General features: G+C 41.8%; 1 protein-coding gene across 1 annotated transcript; it reads left to right on the forward strand.

Annotated features, from left to right (window-relative positions):
- The first annotated feature begins 6,259 nt into the window (after positions 1–6,259).
- LOC131687819 (uncharacterized) lies at positions 6,260–12,201 on the forward strand. The gene is made up of 2 exons (XM_058971907.1): positions 6,260–9,831; positions 10,047–12,201. Exons 1-2 carry the CDS (start codon positions 6,260–6,262, stop codon positions 12,199–12,201), a joined length of 5,727 nt encoding a protein of 1,908 aa, XP_058827890.1.
- Positions 12,202–24,451: the final 12,250 nt, after the last annotated feature.

Here is a 24,451-nt window from a genome sequence, read left to right on the forward strand (position 1 = left end):
GAACAGTCTAACACAGTTACAAATAATAATTATTGATAAGTTTTTACTCTGAACACAATACTGGCGTCAAGTTAGGCACCAAAATGCAGGCACCAAAATTTTTGGTGCCCACCCTTTACCGACGGTGGCGCCACCTATGGAAGAGTAGCGAAACATTCAGGCACCAAAATTTTGGCGTCAAGTTAGGCACCAACATCCAGGCACAAATTTTTTTTGTGATTGCCATTAAATTTAGACGACAAACATTGTGTTAACAATTGCGGTTTTCGATTGATTGACACCGGTGTATTGGGGTGCACTGGTTTTGCACTTTCTAGCAGAAGTGTCAATGGAACATACCCAGTTTTCTGCACTTCTGCTAGAAAGTGCAAAAACGGTGCAGTTTCAGTGCACTTCACTACACCGGTGTCAATCAATCGAAAAGCCTAAATATATGCTGTGAAAAATCGAATATGCATTTTATGACCTTCAAATTCAGCAGATGATCAGTAAGGGTATGTGAAATGCGATAAAAATTACCACGAAAATGCCTCATGGTATGTCACTTTTGTTCACATGTTTTGTATTTGTTTGCAAAATATGCTGTAAAAAATTAATCCCAGGTGTGCGGGGTCGGGACTCGAACCCAGATACGCTGCGTATAAGGTAATCGATTTACCAACTAAAGACATATTTTGTGGTTGTTTACAAAATACGCTGTAAAAAATCAAATCCCGTTTATCTCGCCCTCAAAATTCAGCAGATGATAGATAAGGGTGTGTAGAATGCGATAAAAATAATCATGAATATGCCTCTTGGTATGTCCCCATACAACTTTTGAGGATTTTTCTTTTGCTTACATATTTTGTGGTTGTTTACAAAATATGCTGTAAAAAATCAAATCCCGTTTATCTCGCCCTCAAAATTCAGCAGATGATAGATAAGGGTGTGTAGAATGCGATAAAAATAATCATGAATATGCCTCTTGGTATGTCCCCATACAACTTTTGAGGATTTTTCTTTTGCTTACATATTTTGTGGTTGTTTGCAAAATATGCTGTAAAAAATCAAATCCCGTTTATCTCGCCCTCAAAATTCAGCAGATGATAGATAAGGGTGTGTAGAATGCGATAAAAATAATAATGAATATGCCTTTTGGTATGTCCCCATACAACTTTTGAGAATTTTTCTTTTGCTTACATTTTTTGTGGTTGTTTGCAAAATATGCTGTAAAAAATCTAATCCCGTTTATCTCGCCCTCAAAATTCAGCAGATGATAGATAAGGGTATGTAGAATGCGATAAAAATAATCATGAATATGCCTCTTGGTATGTCTCCATACAACTTTTGAGGATTTTTCTTTTGCATACACATTTTGTGGTTGTTTGCAAAATATGCTGTAAAAAATCAAATCCCGTTTATCTCGCCCTCAAAATTCAGCAGATGGTAGATAAGGATGTGTAGAATGCGATAAAAATAATCATGAATATGCCTCTTGGTATGTCCCCATACAACTTTTGAGGATTTTTCTTTTGCTTACATATTTTGTGGTTGTTTGTAAAATATGCTGTTTACATATTTCGTATTGCTTTTTTTATTTCGATTATAGAGGTTTTAATATTAAGATCATTCGCCTCTTATGGTTGAAAAAAATCTCTTATGAATTTTTTTTAACCCTATGCGCGGGGTCGGGACTCGAACCCAGGTACGCTGCGTATAAGGTAATCGATTTACCAACTAAAGACATATTTTGTAGATGTTTACAAAATATGCTGTAAAAAATCTAATCCCGTTTATCTCGCCCTCAAAATTCAGCAGATGATAGATAAGGATGTGTAGAATGCGATAAAAATAATCATGAATATGCCTCTTGGTATGTCCCCATACAACTTTTGAGGATTTTTCTTTTGCTTACATATTTTGTGGTTGTTTGCAAAATATGCTGTAAAAAATCAAATCCCGTTTATCTCGCCCTCAAAATTCAGCAGATGATAGATAAGGGTGTGTAGAATGCGATAAAAATAATAATGAATATGCCTCTTGGTATGTCCCCATACAACTTTTGAGGATTTTTCTTTTGCTTACATATTTTGTGGTTGTTTGCAAAATATGCTGTAAAAAATCAAATCCCGTTTATCTCGCCCTCAAAATTCAGCAGATGATAGATAAGGGTGTGTAGAATGCGATAAAAATAATAATGAATATGCCTTTTGGTATGTCCCCATACAACTTTTGAGAATTTTTCTTTTGCTTACATTTTTTGTGGTTGTTTGCAAAATATGCTGTAAAAAATCTAATCCCGTTTATCTCGCCCTCAAAATTCAGCAGATGATAGATAAGGGTATGTAGAATGCGATAAAAATAATCATGAATATGCCTCTTGGTATGTCTCCATACAACTTTTGAGGATTTTTCTTTTGCATACACATTTTGTGGTTGTTTGCAAAATATGCTGTAAAAAATCAAATCCCGTTTATCTCGCCCTCAAAATTCAGCAGATGGTAGATAAGGATGTGTAGAATGCGATAAAAATAATCATGAATATGCCTCTTGGTATGTCCCCATACAACTTTTGAGGATTTTTCTTTTGCTTACATATTTTGTGGTTGTTTGTAAAATATGCTGTTTACATATTTCGTATTGCTTTTTTTATTTCGATTATAGAGGTTTTAATATTAAGATCATTCGCCTCTTATGGTTGAAAAAAATCTCTTATGAATTTTTTTTAACCCTATGCGCGGGGTCGGGACTCGAACCCAGGTACGCTGCGTATAAGGTAATCGATTTACCAACTAAAGACATATTTTGTAGATGTTTACAAAATATGCTGTAAAAAATCTAATCCCGTTTATCTCGCCCTCAAAATTCAGCAGATGATAGATAAGGATGTGTAGAATGCGATAAAAATAATCATGAATATGCCTCTTGGTATGTCCCCATACAACTTTTGAGGATTTTTCTTTTGCTTACATATTTTGTGGTTGTTTGCAAAATATGCTGTAAAAAATCTAATCCCGTTTATCTCGCCCTCAAAATTCAGCAGATAATAGATAAGGGTGTGTAGAATGCGATAAAAATAATCATGAATATGCCTCTTGGTATGTCCCCATACAACTTTTGAGGATTTTTCTTTTGCTTACATATTTTGTGGTTGTTTGTAAAATATGCTGTTTACATATTTCGTTTTGCTTTTTTATTGCGATTATAGAGGTTTTAATATTAAGATCATTCGCCTCTTCTGGTTAAAAAAATCTCTTATGCAAAATTTCTAACCCTATGTGCGGACTATGGAGACTCGAACCCGGGTGCGCTGCGTATAAGGTAATCGATTTACCAACTACGCTACGTCCGACCCTAAAGACATATTTTGTGGTTGTTTGCAAAATTTGCTGTTTACATATATTGTTTTCCTTTTTTTGTATTTCGATTATAGAGGTTTTAATCTTAAGATCATTCGCCTCTTCTGGTTGAAAAAAATCTCTTATGAAATTGTTTTAACCCTATGTGCGGGGTCGGGACTCGAACCCAGGTACGCTGCGTATAAGGTAATCGATTTACCAACTAAAGACATATTTTGTGGTTGTTTACAAAATATGCTGTAAAAAATCAAATCCCGTTTATCTCGCCCTCAAAAATCAGCAGATGATAGATAAGGGTGCGTAGAATGCGATAAAAATAATCATGAATATGCCTCTTGGTATGTCTCCATACAACTTTTGAGGATTTTTCTTTTGCTTACATTATTTGTGGTTGTTTGCAAAATATGCTGTAAAAAATCAAATCCCGTTTATCTCGCCCTCAAAATTCAGCTGATGATAGATAAGGGTGTGTAGAATGCGATAAAAATAATCATGAATATGCCTCTTGGTATGTCTCCATACAACTTTTGAGGATTTTTCTTTTGCTTACATATTTTGTGGTTGTTTGCAAAATATGCTGTAAAAAATCAAATCCCGATTATCTCGTCCTTAAAATTCAGCAGATGATAGATAAGGGTGTGTAGAATACGATAAAAATAATCATGAATATGCCTCTTGGTATGTCCCCATACAACTTTTGAGGATTTTTCTTTTGCTTACATATTTTGTGGTTGTTTACAAAATATGCTGTAAAAAATCAATCCCGTTTATCTCGCCCTCAAAATTCAGCAGATGATAGATAAGGGTGTGTAGAATGCGATAAAAATAATCATGAATATGCCTCTTGGTATGTCCCCATACGACTTTTGAGGATTTTTCTTTTGCTTACATATTTTGTGCACGGAGAACCATAATTCGGCTCAGATGCGAAAACCTTAGTTGATTTACTGAATTGGATTAGTTATTATTTAGGACAACTAAGCAAATTCTCAATTTGCTGATTTTGATTAGTTGTTCTCGATCCTCCTCAATAGAGCTAAAATGCTAGTTGGAATTTCCTCCATGCAGAATATTGAGCCCCCCACAAGCAGGTACAAGCTTTTCAAAGCGATATCGTGTCTCAGACATCATCACCAAAGCAAACTAACCTCGTACTAAATCTGCCTCCGATCTTAACCCTAATAATTCCCATTCCAGTCGGTAGACGCAGATATTAGATTGTAAATAAAAAATTTCTAAAAATATTCATCCTGCAAACGACAAACTCCTTCCTCCTAAAAATTCCATCACATGAGCTGCTAAAATTGTGAAATAATTACGGAGTTGTAAAGAATTTGTGCCCACAAATGAAGTGAGAAACACCACCCTTCAGATCCAAAAAGGACGAGTCCCCCAAACGAACACCACCCACTAGACTCATCTTAATAACTGGGGCACCCAATTCGAGGAAGCGACACCGACCCGAGGAAACGATCCTCTATTTAAAAGATTGTACTGATCGAGATTCGGCAACTAATATAACTCACATGTACCTCACCCAAGTGAATCGATCTAATCTTTTACAAGCAAGAACACACAACTACCAGCCACGAAGGCACTCGGACGACCACGCCAGTCGAACGCTATAGGGCCAGCACCAAGCCGCACTACCGACCATTGAGAATACACCAATTCAAACCGTGATGTGAAGTGTTACCCATTACGGAACCCTGCCTCAAAAATATATGAAGCAAACAACCCTATGAGAAAAAGACCACACATACAAAGAATCGGGTTCGAGAAAAAATTGGGCGCCAGGGAACTCTCCGCCGGAGATCAGTTGAGCCTCCACCGGAATCGCCGGACCGACATCCCTACCGGGTAGCTCATGGGTAGGCTAGATATACCGCTGGAGACTAGTTCGAGTAGATCACTTCACAGTCATCGACGGGTCGTTGGGGCGCCAGTAAACTGGAAACTACGAGAGCTCTGTGTGGAGAGAAATTACTCCGTTAGGGAACTAACAGTCGGAGTAGGATGAGTCCACCGTCTGGGATTATACGAGTAGATTGTGATATGGTTGGTAGCTGAATGACTCACGGAAACAGGAGCTAAATAGCTCAGAAAATCAGCAGCTAAACGGCTCACTAAGACAAGAACTAAATTGCGATGTAATAGATGGAGACGAAAAGCAAAAGAAGAGTCGAGAGCTAAACGACTCAAAGATCAAGCCATTTCATGGATCAAGTGAAGCTCCGAGATAGATGTGGAAATCTCACGGGCAAAAGAAAGTGGTGCGAAGAAAGCACGAACCCAACCCCCACGAAATAATACCTTGATGTAGTTTTGTTACCTCGCCTATCCAGTTAATAGCTACTGTGCTCGGTCTTTTCGTTTGCATAATCGGCCATGTAATAAAATTGGTCGCTGGGTGTGACAGCGAGTACCCCCAGGTCTAATCACAACTATATATCTATCGTCTATGACGGCGCCAATAAACCACTGTCAGAATAAAAGGAGGAGAGATAAAATTAACACATAGGAAAGAAGGAAAATTACCGTGGTTTAGAACGTGGAATAATTAATTCTTATAAAACTAAAGCTTCATTCTGTAAACAAATTATTTGATTTGAATTGGTTAATACTAATCCTAGGTACTATAATTATTCTTAATTCTTACGATAAATTACTATGTCTAATCTTAAAATTATAGTGAACTCCAGGAAACTTAACCTAAACTTACGATTAGCGAAAGTGAATACGATCGGTGATATTGGGTACTGAAATTTTGTAAGTTGATCGTGAATTGAAATGAGCTATACTAAAACAATAAAATATTTACAGCTAAAGCTGGTCAAGCAATATACAACGTTTGTATCAGTCTAAGGAACTCAGTGATAACATTCTTTAGAAAATTTCATCAGAAGTGTTTTTTCGCTAACATGGAGCAGAACAAAGGGACCGATCCACAGGTACAATACGACTGTGTTATTTGCAATTGCCCTGACCATGTGGAAGATATGGTGGCATGCGATACATGCCAGTTGTGGTTTCACTACAGCTGTGCCAAGGTGGATGCAAGTATTAAAACTCGCCATTGGCTTTGCGAATCCTGTGGACCCCTTGACGATTCCGAACAGTCGGGAAGACCGACCAGAACGAAGAAAAAGGTCGAACAATTGAAGCTTTTAAAGGTGCCAGCCGGCTCGGAGAAGACATCTGGCAAATCTATAGCAGGAAGCAAAACTAGCTCTAGGAAAATTAAAAATATTGTAGTGGACGAGCGAGCCAGCGTCAGTTCTAGTGTGCGTGCCCGCCTAGAGCTCGAACTGGGAATCATAGAAGAACAGCAAAAACTTCAAGAACTTGAATTGTCAGCGGAAAAGGAAATGAGGGACCTTGAACGAGCTCAAGAGAAATTGATGAAGGACCAGGAATTAGCTATTGAGGTGAAAAGGTTGGCTGAAGAAAGAGCGTTTCAGGAACAAAAGTTGGCCGAGGAGCGAGAATTTCGAAAAAAACAGATGGAAGTACGGAAGCAGTCAATAGAGGATAAAGCAAAAATTGTTCGCCAGTTGTCCCAATACGGGAGCAGTAAAGGTAGCATCGGACCTAGCGAACCAAACTCAGATGAAAAAGTAGAAGCATGGTTGCGGCGCACGGTACAGAAGAATCCTGAAGCAGGACAGAAATCTAAAACGGTACACCGCAATGGTTCCCCGAATCTGGTTGAACAACATCCCGGATCACCTTTACTCACCGGGAACCTTCTCTGCCCTACATTGGAGGATCGTGCAGCTCCGAATTCGCCAGACGTCTCTGAGTGCGTACCACTCGATAGAATCGATGGGAAGATGCAATCAAACGTTTTCAATGACTTCACTCCGCTGCCCTTTCCGAACAAGATCGTGATGCAAACGACAAATGAACGCGAGGAAGGTCCATCAAGCCGTCAGATCGCCGCGCGCCAGGTGATGGGAAAGGATCTTCCTACATTTTCCGGTGACCCTGAAGAGTGGTCGATTTGGATTAGTAATTTTGAGCGCTCTACTGTAACGTGCGGATTCTCCCAGGATGAAAATCTTATACGGTTGCAACGAAGCCTTAAAGGGCAAGCTTTGGAGACCGTTCGTAGTCGGCTTCTATCTCCCGCCGGTGTACCACACGTGATTAAAACCCTACAGATGAGATATGGTCGTCCAGAAATACTGATTCGTACGATGATAGAGAAGATACGTTTATCGCCGTCACTTGAAATAAACGATTTGGAAAGTGTTATCGAGTTCGGAAATGCGGTGGACAACTTGGTAGAACATTTAAAAAATGCTAAGCAACATGTACACTTATCCAACCCTGCACTCCTGCACGATCTTGTAGCGAAGCTACCCGTTGATTACCGGTTAAAATGGTCTGCATTCAAAGGATCAACATCGGAGGCTAATTTGAATACTTTTGGTGCCTTCATGACTGCTTTAGTGGAACTTGCATATGAGGTAGCCGATGACCTTCCAACAGGAGAAGGAAACAATACACGACCAAAAAAGCAAGCCTTTGTCCAAACTCATACCGATGCTGTGAAATCCGTTTACTGTACGGAAAATGATCAAAATAATACGTCAGAACGATCACCGAAGAAAACTTGTATTGTTTGCAAATCCGACGGACATAGGGTCGCTGATTGTTTTAGATTTAAATCATTAACGCTGGACGAGAGATTGAAGGTTGTGCATCAGAGCATGTTATGCAGAACGTGCCTTAATTACCACGGTAGATGGCCCTGCAAGACATGGAAAGGCTGTGGAATTGAAGGCTGTAGACTGCGCCATCATACCCTATTACACCCAGCGGCGGTGCATACTGCTGTATCCACGAGTCATCGCGACCAGCTTGACCGTGATGGTGGTCCAATATTTAGAATTCTCCCAGTGACACTTTTCGGTAAAACTCATCCAATTACCATTTTTGCGTTCATCGATGAAGGATCTCAGCTAACGTTATTGGAAGAAGAAGTTGCAAAACACCTTGAAATTGATGGTATACTTGAGCCACTAAATCTGCAATGGACTGGTAATGTTAAGCGGTACGAGTCAGATTCCCGTCGTGTTACAGTTGATATTACTGGGAGCAATACATCAAAGCGTTTCAAGTTATCAGATGCTCGAACAGTAGGAAGGTTGCTTCTCCCGTCGCAAACAATGTGCTATCATGAGTTAGCGGCAAAATTTCCGCATCTTCGAGGACTTCCGTTAAACGATTACGACAAAGTGGAACCAAAGCTTTTGATCGGTCTCGACAACCTGAAGCTCACTGTCCCACTGAAAGTTAGAGAAGGAGGATGGCATGATCCGATAGCTACAAAATGTCGCTTGGGTTGGAGTATATATGGTTGCTCTCAAATCGTAACTGGACGAGTCGTCAGTGGAGTTCACGTTGCGGAGAAAACCCAACCTGATAAAGAGCTCAATGAGCTAGTTCGTGAATTTTTGACGGTGGACAATGCCGTAGTTACTTGTCCATCGCTTATTATCGAGTCGGATGATGATAAACGAGCAAGGATTTTGTTGAAAAGCTTAACTAAAAGGATCCCATCAGGCTTCGAGACTGGGCTGCTGTGGAAGGAAAATGATATACGTTTTCCCCATAGCTACGGAATGGCTTATCGGCGTCTTCAATCTTTGGAGAAAAAACTTGGTAAGGACCCTCAACTGTACGACTGCGTTCGTCAACAAATCATCGAGTACCAAGATAAAGGATATGCACATAAAACTTCGTGTCGTGAGTTGTCCACCACCAGATCTGAAAACACCTGGTATCTACCACTAGGAGTGGTGGTAAACCCGAAGAAACCCAACAAGGTTCGTCTGATTTGGGACGCTGCAGCGAAAGTAGAAGGAGTGTCGTTAAACTCGGCTTTGTTAAAGGGACCGGATATGATAGCTTCACTGCCAGTAGTACTGAGTCAATTTCGTTTGTACCGTTATGCTTTGGCAGCTGACATCAAAGAAATGTTTCACCGTATTCGAATTCGTGAAGCAGATCGCCAGTTTCAAAGATTCCTGTGGCGCGATACGATTGAATTTGAACCACAGGTATTCGTAATGGACGTTGCAATATTTGGGTCAACATGTTCGCCATGCTCCGCCCAATATATTAAAAATTTGAATGCTGTAGCGTTTTCCCAGCAGTACCCACGAGAGACAGAAGCCATAATTCGCTACCACTACGTGGACGACTATCTAGACAGTTTCGGCACAATTGAAGAAGCTGTACAGGTGGGAAGCACCGTGAAGATGATTCATGCCAAAGGGGGTTTTGAAATCCGAAACTTCATGTCCAATTCGAAGGAGATAATGGAACGAATAGGATCGAACTCTGCACAAACGTACCGTCAATTGACGGTGGAGAAAACTGACATCACGCAAACGGTGCTAGGGATGAAGTGGATTCTTAGTAGTGACGACTTCACATTTATCTTTGAAATGAACAGCTGCTGGGGAAACGTTCTCGAGGACACGTATACACCGACTAAACGAGAAGTTCTTCGAGTAATCATGAGTTTTTTTGATCCACTGGGATTGGCTGCATTTTTTTTTAGTGCACGGAAAAATACTGATGCAGGATATTTGGGCTTCTGGCATCAGTTGGGATGACCACATCAGCGAAAAGCACTTTGGTAGATGGAGATTGGGTTAATCTATTCCCAAAGTTGAACAACCTTCGAATTCCTAGATGCTATTTCCCTGAAGCAAACCAGGAAACGTATTCTTCCCTGCAAATCCATATCTTTGTGGATGCCAGTGAATCGGCATACGCTAGTGTCGCCTACTTTCGGGTAATAAGTACAAATGGACCATTAGCATCATTAGTAGCGGCTAAATCAAAGGTTGCTCCACTTAAAATGCAAACAATTCCAAGACTCGAACTGCAGGCAGCTGTCCTGGGAACTAGGCTGCTGAGCAACATATGTTCTATGCATTCCCTTCCCATTACACAGCGTTTCTTATGGACGGATTCGAAAACAGTTCTCTCGTGGATATATTCGAACCAACGCAAATACCCTCCGTACGTGGGCTTTAGAGTAAGTGAAATTCTGTCTACTACTAATACAACAGAGTGGCGATGGCTTCCGAGTAAATTGAACGTGGCGGACGATGCGACCAAATGGGGAACTGGTCCCAAAATCGACGTAGAAAGCCGCTGGTTTCGTGGTCCTGATATTTTACTACAATCTGATGCATTGTGGCCCTCAGTTCCTGATCTTCCAGTTTCCACAGTTGAAGACTCGCATGTGTGTCTTTTGCATCATTCACCTGGCGCTAATCTCATCGACAGCAATAGGTTCAGCAAATGGGAACGGCTTCTTCGAACACAAGCATTTGTAAATCGGTTTATTTCCAACACGCGAACGGAGCCACGAGAAAGTGGCGGGTTTACACAACAAGAATTTGCAAAGGCAGAACGATGCCTGAGGTTACAGGCGCAAGCCGTTGTTTTCATCAACGAAGTAGATATACTCAACAAAACACGCGGAGTACCGCAGGATCGTCATGCCAGTGTTACTAAATCAAGTTCGATCTACAAATCTTGGCCATTTATGGACGAACAAGGAGTTATTCGAAAGCGTGGCCGCATTAGCTCTGTTAGTTGGATACCTTATGAGGCAAAATACCCTACAATACTTCCTCGTCAAAACCGTATAACCTTCCTCCTCGCAGATTGGTTTCATCGTCGCTTTAACCATGCCAACCGCGAAACAATAGTGAACGAGATGAGACAGCGTTTTGAAATACCGAAACTGAGATCACTGATTGCGGAGGTGATTCGATCGTGTGTATGGTGCAAAGTCTTTAAGGCCAGACCAACCGTTCCGCCCATGGCCCCACTGCCGAAGGTTCGTCTAACTCCATTCATTCGTCCCTTTACATTTGTCGGCTCAGACTACTTCGGTCCAGTCCTAGTGAAATTGGGCCGCAGCAATGTCAAGCGTTGGATTGGACTCTTCACATGTCTAACGATTCGGGCTGTTCATATGGAAGTCATACATAGCTTGTCTACGGAGTCTTGTGTTATGGCTGTTAGACGTTTCGTATCGCGAAGAGGAGCCCCGGCAGAAATCTTTAGCGATAACGGAACAAACTTCCAAGGAGCAAACAAACAACTACGCAAGGAAATGAAAGAACGCAACACTACTATGGCATCGATTTTCACAAATGCAAATACGCGTTGGAACTTCAATCCTCCCGCTGCGCCTCATATGGGTGGGGTTTGGGAACGGATGGTTCGATCAGTGAAAGTAGCAATCAAGGCTTTTCTGGAATCATCTCGCAAACCGGATGAAGAAACCTTGGAAACCGTTGTACTGGAGGCAGAGGCAATGATTAATTCGAGACCACTGACGTACATTCCACTTGAGTCAGCGGATCAGGAATCGTTAACGCCCAATCACTTTCTGCTAGGCAGTTCCAATGGGGTGAAACAGCAGCCGGTGCTGCCTATAAATGGACGAACAACCTTAAGAAGTAGCTGGAAACTTGCACAACATCTCGCCGATGAATTTTGGAGAAGATGGATAAAAGAGTATATTCCGGTGATTTCAAGGCGATCCAAGTGGTTCGATGAAATCAAGGAGATAGCTGAAGGAGATTTAGTATTGGTGGTGGACGGAACAGTGCGGAATCAGTGGTTGCGAGGAAAAGTGGAGAAAGTCGTTCAGGGTTCGGACGGCCACGTGCGTCAACCATGGATAAAAACAATGAACGGAACCGTAAGACGACCTGCAGTAAAACTGGCGTTACTCGACGTCTTGGAACCTGGTGAACCTGACATAGGCAACTACAGTGGTTCACGGGAGGGGGGATGTGACAGCGAGTACCCCCAGGTCTAATCACAACTATATATCTATCGTCTATGACGGCGCCAATAAACCACTGTCAGAATAAAAGGAGGAGAGATAAAATTAACACATAGGAAAGAAGGAAAATTACCGTGGTTTAGAACGTGGAATAATTAATTCTTATAAAACTAAAGCTTCATTCTGTAAACAAATTATTTGATTTGAATTGGTTAATACTAACCTAGGTACTATAATTATTCTTAATTCTTACGATAAATTACTATGTCTAATCTTAAAATTATAGTGAACTCCAGGAAACTTAACCTAAACTTACGATTAGCGAAAGTGAATACGATCGGTGATATTGGGTACTGAAATTTTGTAAGTTGATCGTGAATTGAAATGAGCTATACTAAAACAATAAAATATTTACAGCTAAAGCTGGTCAAGCAATATACAACGTTTGTATCAGTCTAAGGAATTCAGTGATAACACTGGGTTTGGCGATAGAGCGTATATCGCTTGTCGTCGCATGTTAAAACTCCTCGCGAGTCTCAGTCAGGTCCTGCTGTCGTAGTAGCATCCATTTAATTGCCCTGTACGATCGTTTGAGCGTATGAACCATTTTGAATAACCTATGGTCGAAGGTATCACATAGTGACGCACTACAGCCGATTCGGTCATCGGGAACAGACCAAAGCAGATTGCACATAGGTCCCTCATATGGCACTTCCTGCCATTTGTCTAATCCTAATACGACCCAGCGCATCAATCGAGGGAGTGAAGCTGAAAGGATTAAATCAAATTGAATTTGAAACCTGCAGTTACAAATCTACCCACCGCCAGCTAGAAGAGCAGTTTGCAGTGCCAGTAATCTTTGGGCTGGGACAGTTTGATCGCCTGTCACAGAACTGGTCTTGCTAGGGAACTTTGCTCCTGCTGCTTGTAGAGCTGCGCCAACAGCATAGCCGTGCCAAGCTGATTCAGAATCTGCTCCAGCTAAAGATGCATACTGGCTTCCACGTGACTGTTTGTAAGTAAACGTCGTTTGCAAACACTGAATACACTTTTTGACCAGAAAGGAAATATAGCAATCGCCTTGCGAGAATGTTATCGCAACAAATTTAACTGTTTTGAACCGGTATTTCAGGCGCTACCTAAGGATAGATACGGCGACACCTGCCAGTAGCTTGCGTCTACTGGCGCACACCTTGGAGCTGTTGGACATCATCCTCGATAATGCCACAACAGCCGTCGAAGCCTTCTTGCACGCATAGTCGACATGGCTGCCAAAGATCAGCTTGTCGCTGAGTTGATAGCGTCCACCGTGGACTTGCCCTTACGAAACCCAAACTGATTACTTGACAGATGCTGAGCAGATGCGCAGTGGTTAATATTTAGCTATGTGACGTTCACTGCTTCTTATTGGCCTCCCCGAAGGGACACGCAGGTACGCCCATGACGTGGTTGCGGCGTTGCTTTTTACTGGCGCAGATATGGCATTTTGGTGCCTTAACGCGTTTCTGCGCCTTGTGTCCCTCCTCGCCACAGCGACGACACAATCTACTCCTGTCTGGGCCCTTACAGTCGTACGACTTGTGACCTGGCTCCAGACACCGATAACATCGGTCCACTGAAGGCGGCTGGAGTATGCTTACTGGGCATACTGACCAGCCGATCTTCAACTTTCCCTTTTCCGTCACCTTTTTGGCTTCCGCCACCGGTAGCTTAAAATAGGCTACCTGCGTGCCAAACATCCGCTCCCTTAGACGTATAGAGGTCTTCTCGATCTCTACGCCGCACTGTTCCCGTACAGCCGCGGCGACGTCTTCCGCGTTTGTAACCTCATCCAGTTGCTTACACTGGAGGGTCACTTCCGCCCCCAACGCCGTCATTTGGGCTCCGTCTCCCAAGACCTCTTGGGCCAACCTCCTGTATGACATACCGCTGGATTGTGCGCCACGTTTCAGCACCAAGATGATTTCACCGGTCTTGGTGCGTCTAACGCTTTGTACCTCCTGTCCTAATTTCGAGAGGCTGTCTGCCGCCCGCATCGATTTTAGGGCATTAACATAGCATAGGTTTTCACCAACAAGGTCTCACCTTTCTTTGACTTTCTTCGCGGGTCGAGGTGCGTTCGACTTCCGCTTGCTGGCCAGCTGCCATTCGCCGTTTTGTGTCGGTGGCACCGGCTGAATAGCAACTTGCACCCGGTCGACGACTTTCGCCTTTTTCGGCTGAGAAGTCACCTTCTTGGGTTCTTCCAAACGACGCTTGGCCTTAACGGTCGCACGTCTTTTGGCGCTGCCCCGCGCACCTTCACCAGGTGACTGCCTGGGCCGCTTCGCAGTCTTGCCCTTCATCAGACACTTTGTGGCCGATAGAGCGAAGTCTATCGCCTCTTGTGCCATAGTCTTTCCTCCGTTGAAGGAGAAGGCCTCGGTTTGGATACCTTTATCGGCCTTCTCTCTTCCCGCCACCCTCTTCATGTAAGCTTCTTGTTCTTGTCTTGCGACTCGAACCGCCTGGCGGAGCAACAACAGGTTCTTTTTAAGTTCCTTGCTGATATTTTGCTTACCGCTAGCAAACTCGATAATACTACAGAGTTGCTTGATTACCGCCCGCATCGCGGGTAGTGGTCCCCCCAGCGTGTTGGTAGTGTCATCACTTACCACACCTGCTAAACACTCGGTGCTGTTTGTTACAGCCACAGTCTCCCCCTCTCGGGGGAGACCTCGCCAGACCCCCTTTGGCAAAGGAGTTCACCCTAGTCATTTCCTCCGCTACTTTACTATCACTTTTGTTATTTTTAATTTCAACGCTCATACTAAGTCCCACGAGTTGCGCGAGAAAATAGGTCCGCCACGCCAGAGCTCCGCATTAACGTGGTAAAAGACGCTTACTGTGGGGGGTGCCCAGGTACACCACAGGCTCCGTTAACGATCAAGTATGTTTTTCTGTCGGATGTGAGTCCGAAAACGTCAACTAATTGGTTGCATTTTTCCAAGCACAAGTGCAGTATTCTAGTTAGGGCATTGACTAGACATTGCAAACTCAATTGTCACATGGCTACTATTCAGCGTGCTGAGTATTATTCATGTAATCTTTGTGAATCCGATTACGGAACATCATATCATTTGATATGCAACTTCCCTGTAATAATGCAATTACGTATCCGGACTTTTGGTTCTCCATACATAGATGAACCTATGCAGAGAGAACCGAAACTGAAGGATATGCTATTGTTCCTAACCCAGTGTGGCTTAGCTGTATTTGAATGACAATATCTTTTCGGGGGTGTTGTCGTTCTGTTATCTCAATATCCCCTCGGGGGATTTCAATAAAATTTATAAATTCCTCCGGGGGTTGGAAGTTTTATTCCTGCTATTATAGTACCTGCAGATCGTTCAGCATCCTTCCGGGAGTGCCGAATTATCTGTTTTAATTGTTCTGTGTAGTTATTTTCCCTACCCCTAACCTCACCACTTCCCCAATCCTTTCCATCAGGAAAATGATGAAAAGACGATTCATGGCAAGGGACAAGTCTTCGATCAACATGGGGAACGTGCCATTTGAGCCAGACGCTATTAGTTCCTGATTCCTGAAGTATATTTCAAAACTTTAGATAATCTATAAAAATGTCCTGATATTGTCAACCTAAAATAGCCCAAAGGCTGACAAAAACGGGTCCTAGCTGTATTAATTTTAATATATAGATCCCATGTGTAATTTATAATTTATTTATAATTTATAATTAATTAATATCAACAGACACAGTGTGGTCCTAATGATAATTTCTTAATCTATTTAAAAAGTCAACATGTAATCTGCTACGTGGAATGTGAAGATCGAACTCGGATGACACTCTGTTGAAGGTCCGCTGCAAACCAATGATGGCACCGTTTACTCCATAGTTAGTCCGGCGAAGAGGTAATCGGAGGAATAAATTATTGCGAAGGGCGCGAGGGCGAACATTCATATTTATCGCACTGAGAAGCTCGGGGCAGTCAATTCGATCTTGCAAAATATCCGAAATCGTCATAGCACGGAATAGATCCCGTCGCACTTGCAATGTATGGAGTCCAATAAGCAAACCCCGGCTTTCATAACTTGGCAGCTGGTGAGGATTGCTCCAAGGCAATCGACGAAGGGCAAACCGAACAAATCTGCGCTGTACTGTCTCAATTCGATGGACACCGTTGAGATAATGAGGGTTCCACACAACTGAACAATATTCCAGAGTTGATCGAACGAGTGAGCAGTAGAGAGATTTCAAGCAGTAAATATCTGAAAAGTGCTTAGATATTCTCATTATGAACCCCAAACAGCGTGATGCCTTTGCGACAATATAGCTGATATGCTGTTTAAACGTCAGTTGTTCATCGAGAAAAACTCCGAGATCTTTGACGCAATTCGCTCTGTCAATTGTGGATTCAGCTAGACAGTAATTGAATCGAATTGGCGTTTTTTTCCTCGAGAACGTAATGACCGTACATTTCTTGGGGTTTAGGGTCATTCGGTTGATCTCGCACCATTCCGCAAAGGTTTCCAGTTGGCGTTGAAGGAAAGCTGCATCATCAGTATTCCGTATTCTATGGTATAACTTGAGGTCGTCGGCGAAAGACAACCGTGGTCCTTCTAAACAAAAATTAACGTCGTTGAAATACAGAAGAAAAATCAATGGACCGAGATGGCTGCCTTGCGGAATACCAGATGAAGCAAAGAACTCTTCGGATACACAATCACCTATCTTGACTGCTAGACGACGATCACTGAGATACGATTGCATCCAACGGAGAATATTAGTACCAAAGCCAAGTCTATCCAATTTTGCCACTGCAATAGCGTGATTTATCTTGTCAAAAGCAGCTGAAAGATCCGTGTAGATAACATCAGTTTGAAGGCCGTCCGACATAGCATCTGTAACATATGTTGTGAACGACAGAAGATTCGTAGATGTTGAACGTTTCGGCATTTTTTAAAATTATTAATGGAATGCTACCTCGATATTTGTGTGATCGAATTGAAAGAGGAAGTGATGTGCATAGGTACAACACTAGAAACGCGTCTGATGCAAGAACACCTAACTTTTTATTTAGTAGATCACAGAACTCCTTGTTGTACAAAGGAATAAGTTTTTTCAATTCGATGCCTAGACATATTAAACGTGCGGCAACATTAGCGGAGTTCAAAACACTATGTATTTCACACGTAAAATCTGCTTTGTAGACAGATTTGTTGAATTTTCATATTTTGGAGTTATTTGAATAACTATGTAATACCACGAAGATTGTATTTTTTTTTCTCTTCTATTATTTGCATTTAGTCACACTAAGTTATTATATTCGCTATGATGATGATGGATTTTTGTTAATTGTTTATTATAGTTTTTAAAAATAATGAGATGTCTACAGAAGTCTGAGCCACGCGCGCGATAAACAGATAGAGACTAACTTGAAATCGAACATGGTGACCAGTACTAAGAGCTCATCGGGTTGAATTGAAGCTTTTAGACTTTTGTTGTGATCAGGGTCTGATTTGATGATGGAGTTGCTTTGCTGGCTTTGCTCGACAATAGAGTTAATCTCGGTTATTGCTGCCATAGCGGCAATAACGGAGTTGGTTCGTTGAGTGGGGGGCTTGGTGATTTCTTCTGATAAAACAAGATATCGGGTTCAATTCCTGATCAATCCAGGGTATTCCCGGAAAGGAATATCCCTGGGTTGCCTTGGGTTAGTGGTACGCAACTTTCAATAAAGGGGCCTGATGTGGATGATATAACTCGATTAGACTCTGCACTGCCACTAGACTCGTCACTTCTCACCTTAGCAGGTGGTAGTACCGATGTCTTGGTCAGGCGGGAGGAGTCTTACAGAGAATTATCAGAAATGGAAGCTATTGGGTTCAATTCCCGATTCTATCAAGTATCTTCCCGGAATGGAAATTTTCTTGATGGACCCTGGTTGTTGATGGAATATTCGAAATATATCTGGTTACGTTCTTTTGAAGGAAAGGCTATGTCTGTAAATTGAACCAGTCCGTTTTTTTGTTAACTGGTCTTGTCATGATTTAAAATATTAATTATCTTCTAGATAACTCGTTCAGCTCACACCTTTGTGGGGGTATGAGGTGGGACCATCATCATCATCATCATCATCATAAATCCATGCTGAGTCTCGGAGATATACTGTTTGCAGTGGCTGGAGATGGGTTCCAACACAGCCATTTCAAACAGCTTAGGAACTGCGCTTAGCGTTGTAATACCACGGTAATTGTCAACTACCTTTTTATCACCTTTTTTGTGAACTGGAAACATGAAGGAGGATTTCCAGAGTTCGGGAAATACTCCGGTTGATAGCGACAATTGAAACAGATGACAAAGAGGTTCAATTAGACCGGCAGAGCATTTTTTTAGAATAATAGTTGGTATACCATCTGGGCCTGCCGAGGTTGAAGCCTTCATTTTGCTAATCGCCAGTTGTACCATATTATTGTCGATATTGATAGAGTTCAAAGACTGGTATGATTGAGGTACATTGAGAGCCGCGCGTGAAGCCTGGGTCGGTGTCAGTTTCTCGTTGGAGAAAACACTCGCGAACTTTTCAGAGAATAGTTGGCAGATCTCCTGTAAACTAGAGCTCATACGTCCTCCATAGCTCATCGTTGAAGGCAACCCGGATTCCTTTCTTTGCTCGTTTACATGCTTCCAGAATGTTTTAGGTTCGGACTTCAACTTACGTTGCACGTTTCGCAAGTAATCGGCATGGCAACGCTTCGATGTCTTTTTATAGACTTGGTTAACATGAACGTAGTGTTGTCGCAGCACGTAGCCCCCAAACTTGGAGTACTTCTTCAGAGCGGCTCTTTTAGTCGCTTTTAACCGTCTCAGCTCTGCAGTGTACCACGCTGGGTGCTTAGATTGAAGGCCACTTCTTTTGGGTACATAGCGATCGATAGCATAGCTCATAACATTGGAGAAGGTCTGCACTGCAACGTTGACATCATCATTGTCGAGAATTTCAGTCCAGTGGATATTCGACAGGAAGTCAATAATGCTATTATAGTTGGCTTTTCTAAAATTATAGCTGACGGTGTCAGAAGCATTGCAGTCATGCTTCACTCGAATCGCTTCAAGCAATATATGCAGGGGAGGGTGATGTCTAACAGTCTTTACCAGGGGGAACGGTGCTGCGGTAACTTTTGGCGCGTAGTCAGATTTGCTCGAAAAACAGAGATCAAGGATTCTGTTGTTCTCGTTCACCACATTATTCGTTTGGCGCAGCAGATTTAGACTGTAGCAGTCAAGCAAACTGGTGATACCAGCATGAAAAGATGACAATTCGGGATCAGCGAACATAAATCCGTCAGAAGCAGAGCGCCATTTTAATCCGGAGAAATTGAAATCACCAACAATCAGGATCTCATCAACCGGGCTTGCTTGAGCGGAAATCCGTTCCAGTGACTCAGTATGTGAATCAATCAATGTCGAATCGCGAGTGCGGTCCGGTGGAAGGTAAACCACGCAAAGAAAAAGTGCGTAGCCAGCCAGTTTGATTCGCACCCACACCTGCTCGACACAGACCCCCAAAGTATCGTCAATCAGTTGCGCTTTCAATCGACGATGGATAGCCACAAGTACCCCGCCGCCGGTAGCCTTGAGACTGTTATGTGAGCTGCGATCAGTTCGGAAAACATCGTAGTTGGCACCAAATGCTTGCACTGACAGAGTGCTATCGCTAAGCCACGTCTCTGTGAGGGCGATTATGTCGAAGCATTCATCCGAACTTGCTACCAAATAATCTTCGATTACTGAATTCATACCACCGGCATTCTGGTAATATATTTGTAGGTTTGAATGCCGCGATTGATTGCCGTTGGTATCGATTTGGAAGACCCCTTCACCACTCCTGCACACAGGACCGGGACGACTGGTGAACGCTGGCTGCAATGGCTCGACTGTGGCAGGGGGATCAAGGGCTTCCATAGTGATAGCTGCAGTGCGTCCCAGGGTGCGATGAGTCATACCAGCATAGCATAGAGTGCTTAGTCCTTCTGTGATCGTTGTAGAGCCGAATGTGCTATGAAGAGACGTGCTCGTTACGATGGGATCCAAATTTTGTTTTTGACATTGAAGATTCACAGCGGCGGTAGAGTTGTGTTCATCAGCAGACTGTAAGTGAAATTTACATTGAGGGCGTGCAGCATCTTGTATTGCTTCGGAAGGACATATACCCTTCTTGGCTTTACCTGACACAGAAGAAGTCGCCGATTCGCCAGGTAAACCTAAATCGCTCGCCGGGATACAAGAAGTTGGACAGATGAGTTTATCCGGAACAGCTTGGCGCTACTGTTCACCACCAGATGGATTCTTCTCCGCCGTAATCCTGATGATAGGTCGTTGGATTTTTGAATTGGTCACAAATTCACGAAAGTAGATGTTCTCCGGCCAAGAGTCTTTGGACAGAGCCTTATCCCTGTATGATTTGCTAACGCCAACTTTGAAAGTAATGAAGCTCAAAGTTGAGAGATCCTTGTCCTTAGGAACTAGACGAACTATTCTCGGTTGCAGATTCTCCCCCAGACAATCTTTCACAAGGGTAGAAACTTCATCATCCGTCGTGCTGGGATCGAATGCTGACAAGTAAACCCATAACAGCTCCTCAGGTGGTGAAATTGTTTTTATTGTTTCAAACGCAGCTTTGGATCCACGAATATTTGGAATTTTTGTTTTGAGCGAATCATCTTCCCGTTTGCGCTTAGGCGTGTTTGAAACTGGATTATATTCAGCAATTCGATTCCAAGGCGTTATAGTTGGGGATAGCGGTTTTGAGTCAACTTTAACCGAGAGAGCTTTGACGACATCTTTCAAATCAGCTATGTCGTTCTTTATAGATTTCAGAGAATTGTTGTCAGGCACTATGTCGCAACAACGCGAAGCCATTCTACGAAAATTATCATTCGAGAATAAGTCAGCACAGCCGTCGCACATCCAGAATAGATTCCGTGTGTGGGTTCCCAGGACGTCACGAACATCATAATCCATCTTGACGCATATCATGTGGAACGAATTTCCGCAGTATCCACGACATGTGATTCGATCAGAATCATTAACCACTTTCGAGCAGTTCTTACAAGCCATGCTGTTGATGTAGAAATAACGCCTAGCGGGTATGCAATATGCGCAGGAAAACGCTAACGGGTAACGTGCGTCAATGGAAGCGAACTTGCACGCAACGTGCGACAACTCAACTACCCACCAGCAGATGTCGCTTTTGGCGAAAAAATTGAGCGTAACGTCTGTGCAGTGATAATGTCAAATGAAAACAAAAATCACAACCAAAAACAATCACTTTCACGAATCACACTGGTAGATATAATCGTGCTTGAAGTCACGAAATTTCAATGCACACGTACTACCGAATAAAATGATATACAGATAAAACGAGAATAAAAATAATCGCGAGTGTAAAACACTAAAAAATCAAAAAAAAAACTATCAGCTCTACTGACGACCGGAATATAGCAAACAATCGCAATGTAGTTACATTTCCAAACTTATACTGAACATAACCAACCAAAGAATCCTAATGTATGGATGAGAAAGGCACAATTTTGAGATTAGGTCCACTGTGTGGTGGGTTATATTCTCTTAACTTTTATTATGACTGTAAGGTATAAAGTTTACATATGGTGTGCAAATTACTTCTGCACCGAATTCTATTGGCCAACAGGGTAAAAATCAGGACAGAAAATTGAAATTCTAACAAATAATTTGATTATGGGAACAATCCTCAAGTATACTAAGAGATCATGAAAACCAACATTCAACAAACCAGATTTTGCAAAATGTATTACACTTCATTTTATGCTATGCATCGAAACGTATTTCTAATTTTTCTTTTTGTTTTAGATTTACGCTGTCATATGGAAGGATGTGGAGTAACTATTAAGGGTGGTGTAGATGAACTCAAACATCATTACAAACAAGTGCACCTACTGAACACAAGCTCTAAAAATGTGTTGCCCTTCATATGTAGCATATGTAACACCACATACCTTAGGTTTTATCACCTCAAATCTCATATACTTCAATGTCACTCGGAATATCAACAAGTACCACAATGTTCCACTATGGCGAACGACCCTATCGAAATGGATGTAGATGATACAGTTGATCATAATGCATCGGATTTACACACGATATCTAACCCTTTCTTCTTTGAACCACCTGTTACGATTAAGCAATTATCGTTAGAAATGTCAAACCAGATAACAAGAATGCGTTGCGACGTTTCTCTTCCGGAGAGTAAAATTCAGTCATTTATCGAAGGCTGCTCAACATCATTGAAATGGAGCCAAAAATACGCAATAACCATCATTAAACAATTTATTGAGGCGAAGGATCTTCTGTACGAAGACCCCAAGGTTATCAAATTATTCAATGATTTGGAAATTCCTAATGTATATAATGACATTAAAACGCATGAGGACAACCTATCGTATCTGGCAATGCAAGCTAATTGCACTGTTCCAACACCACAGGAGATAGTTATTGCAAAAAGAAGAAAAGTTAAACACGTTGTGTTAGGTGCAAAGCGATGCAGTAAATTTCAACCTCGCATACAAGGAATGCAAAAATACAGTCAAAAAGTGACGCACGAAAAAGATGTGTGCCATTACATATCGTTGAAAGACACACTACGACTAATTATGAGTAACTCGGAAGCTCGAAGGATGGTACAGGCTGAAGAACCACGGAATGATGGTATGATCTGTTCTTATAAAGATGGATTACAGTTCCAGCAACATCCATTTTTGCAAAGATTCCCGCACGCCCTTCGCCTTTCAATACACATAGATGATGTCGAATATTTAAACCCTCTCGGGTCAAGAAAAGGCAGAAAAAAACTCACCAACATCACATTTAAAATTCAAAACATGCATCCTGCTGTAAACTCTGGACTAGCTCGATCATACTTGACATTTATGGTCCGTTCAGCATTTATTAAAAAGTATGGATTTGCCAACATTTTGCAGCCGCTGATCAAAGACCTTCAGCTGCTTGAGTCGGAAACCGGAGTTCCGATGAAATTTAATGGAATAATGTACACTCTAAGAGCCGTATTGGTAAACATTATTGGTGACACCCTAGCTGTTCACGAACTTTTTGAAATGTTAGGCCCACAAGCAAAATATTTCTGCCGCCAATGCTATGTTACGCGCAATCAACTTGAGCAAGGATACTTCGATGTGGTTGCCCCATATAAAACTGTAAACAGCATTGCGCAAGATTTGATCGACATTGAACAGAAAACTAAAACGCCGTCTGATTGTGGAATAGTTAAAGAATGTGTGCTAAACCGTCTTGCTTACTTTCACTGTGCGAATAATTACTGCTTCGATCCCATGCATGACTTATTGGAAGGTGTAGTGAGCATGGTTCTAAAATTAGTACTGAATGATGTTGTTAATGTTAAAAAAATAATAAGCGAGAAAGACATAAATGACCGGATTGAATCATTTGCATATGGTCCTACAGAAAAATCAGACAAACCCTCAAGCAACTTTTCTTCTAAAATGTTGAAGGCAAAGAACAACGCATTAAGTCAGTCTGCATCCCAGACCTGGCTGCTTTTGAGAATATTTCCTTTTGTGTTTCATGATGTCCTGTCTAAAAACTCAGATTATACGCTATTGATTAGCCTAGTCCTAAAGATTACATATATTTCATTTTCCAATAAAGTGCCCGTAAGCATGATAGAGGAACTTAGAGGAGCAGTTACTGAATTCCATACTTTGTTTAAAAAATGCTTCCCTTTTTTACATCCTATAAATAAACTTTATCACATAGCACACTACCCAAAAATCCTGGAAGAAAATAAACCAATAAGTAATTGTAGCTGTATGACATTCGAGGCTAAATTTAAGCTTTCTAAGGGACAGGCCAAAAATTGCAATAATTTTATTAACATTACACATAGCCTGACAAAACGACTGAATTTACGACAGGTTCACGAGATCCTACAGCATGAATATATACTCGACAAAGTCATTGTTCTGTTGCGTGTAACCGCGAACAAAAGCAATCTCGATTTTAATGCTTTATTCTTCGATATGCCAGATGAAGCCACTTTGGTGCAGCATTGTACAATAAACAATACCAGCTTTCGACCAGGATTCATAGTTAAGTACAAAAAGTGTGAACAAAACTATTACGGAATTCTACAAGCAATCGTTCATTCAGGGAATCAAATAATTCCGATTATTCAAGAATTAGACACCGTAGGATATTATCCAACCT

Source organism: Topomyia yanbarensis, chromosome 3 (assembly GCF_030247195.1).
Source record: "Topomyia yanbarensis strain Yona2022 chromosome 3, ASM3024719v1, whole genome shotgun sequence".
In the NCBI taxonomy this organism is placed as follows: Eukaryota; Metazoa; Arthropoda; class Insecta; order Diptera; family Culicidae; genus Topomyia; species Topomyia yanbarensis.

What these genes read in the sequence shown, in the direction of transcription:
- LOC131687819 (XM_058971907.1), top strand. Translation starts at nt 6,260, where the DNA reads ATGGAGCAGAACAAAGGGACCGATCCACAGGTACAATACGACTGTGTT. An exon ending in GGAAACGTTCTCGAGGACAC is followed by an intron (nt 9,832 to 10,046) that starts GTATACACCGAC and finishes TCGAATTCCTAG; the next exon opens with ATGCTATTTCCCTGAAGCAA.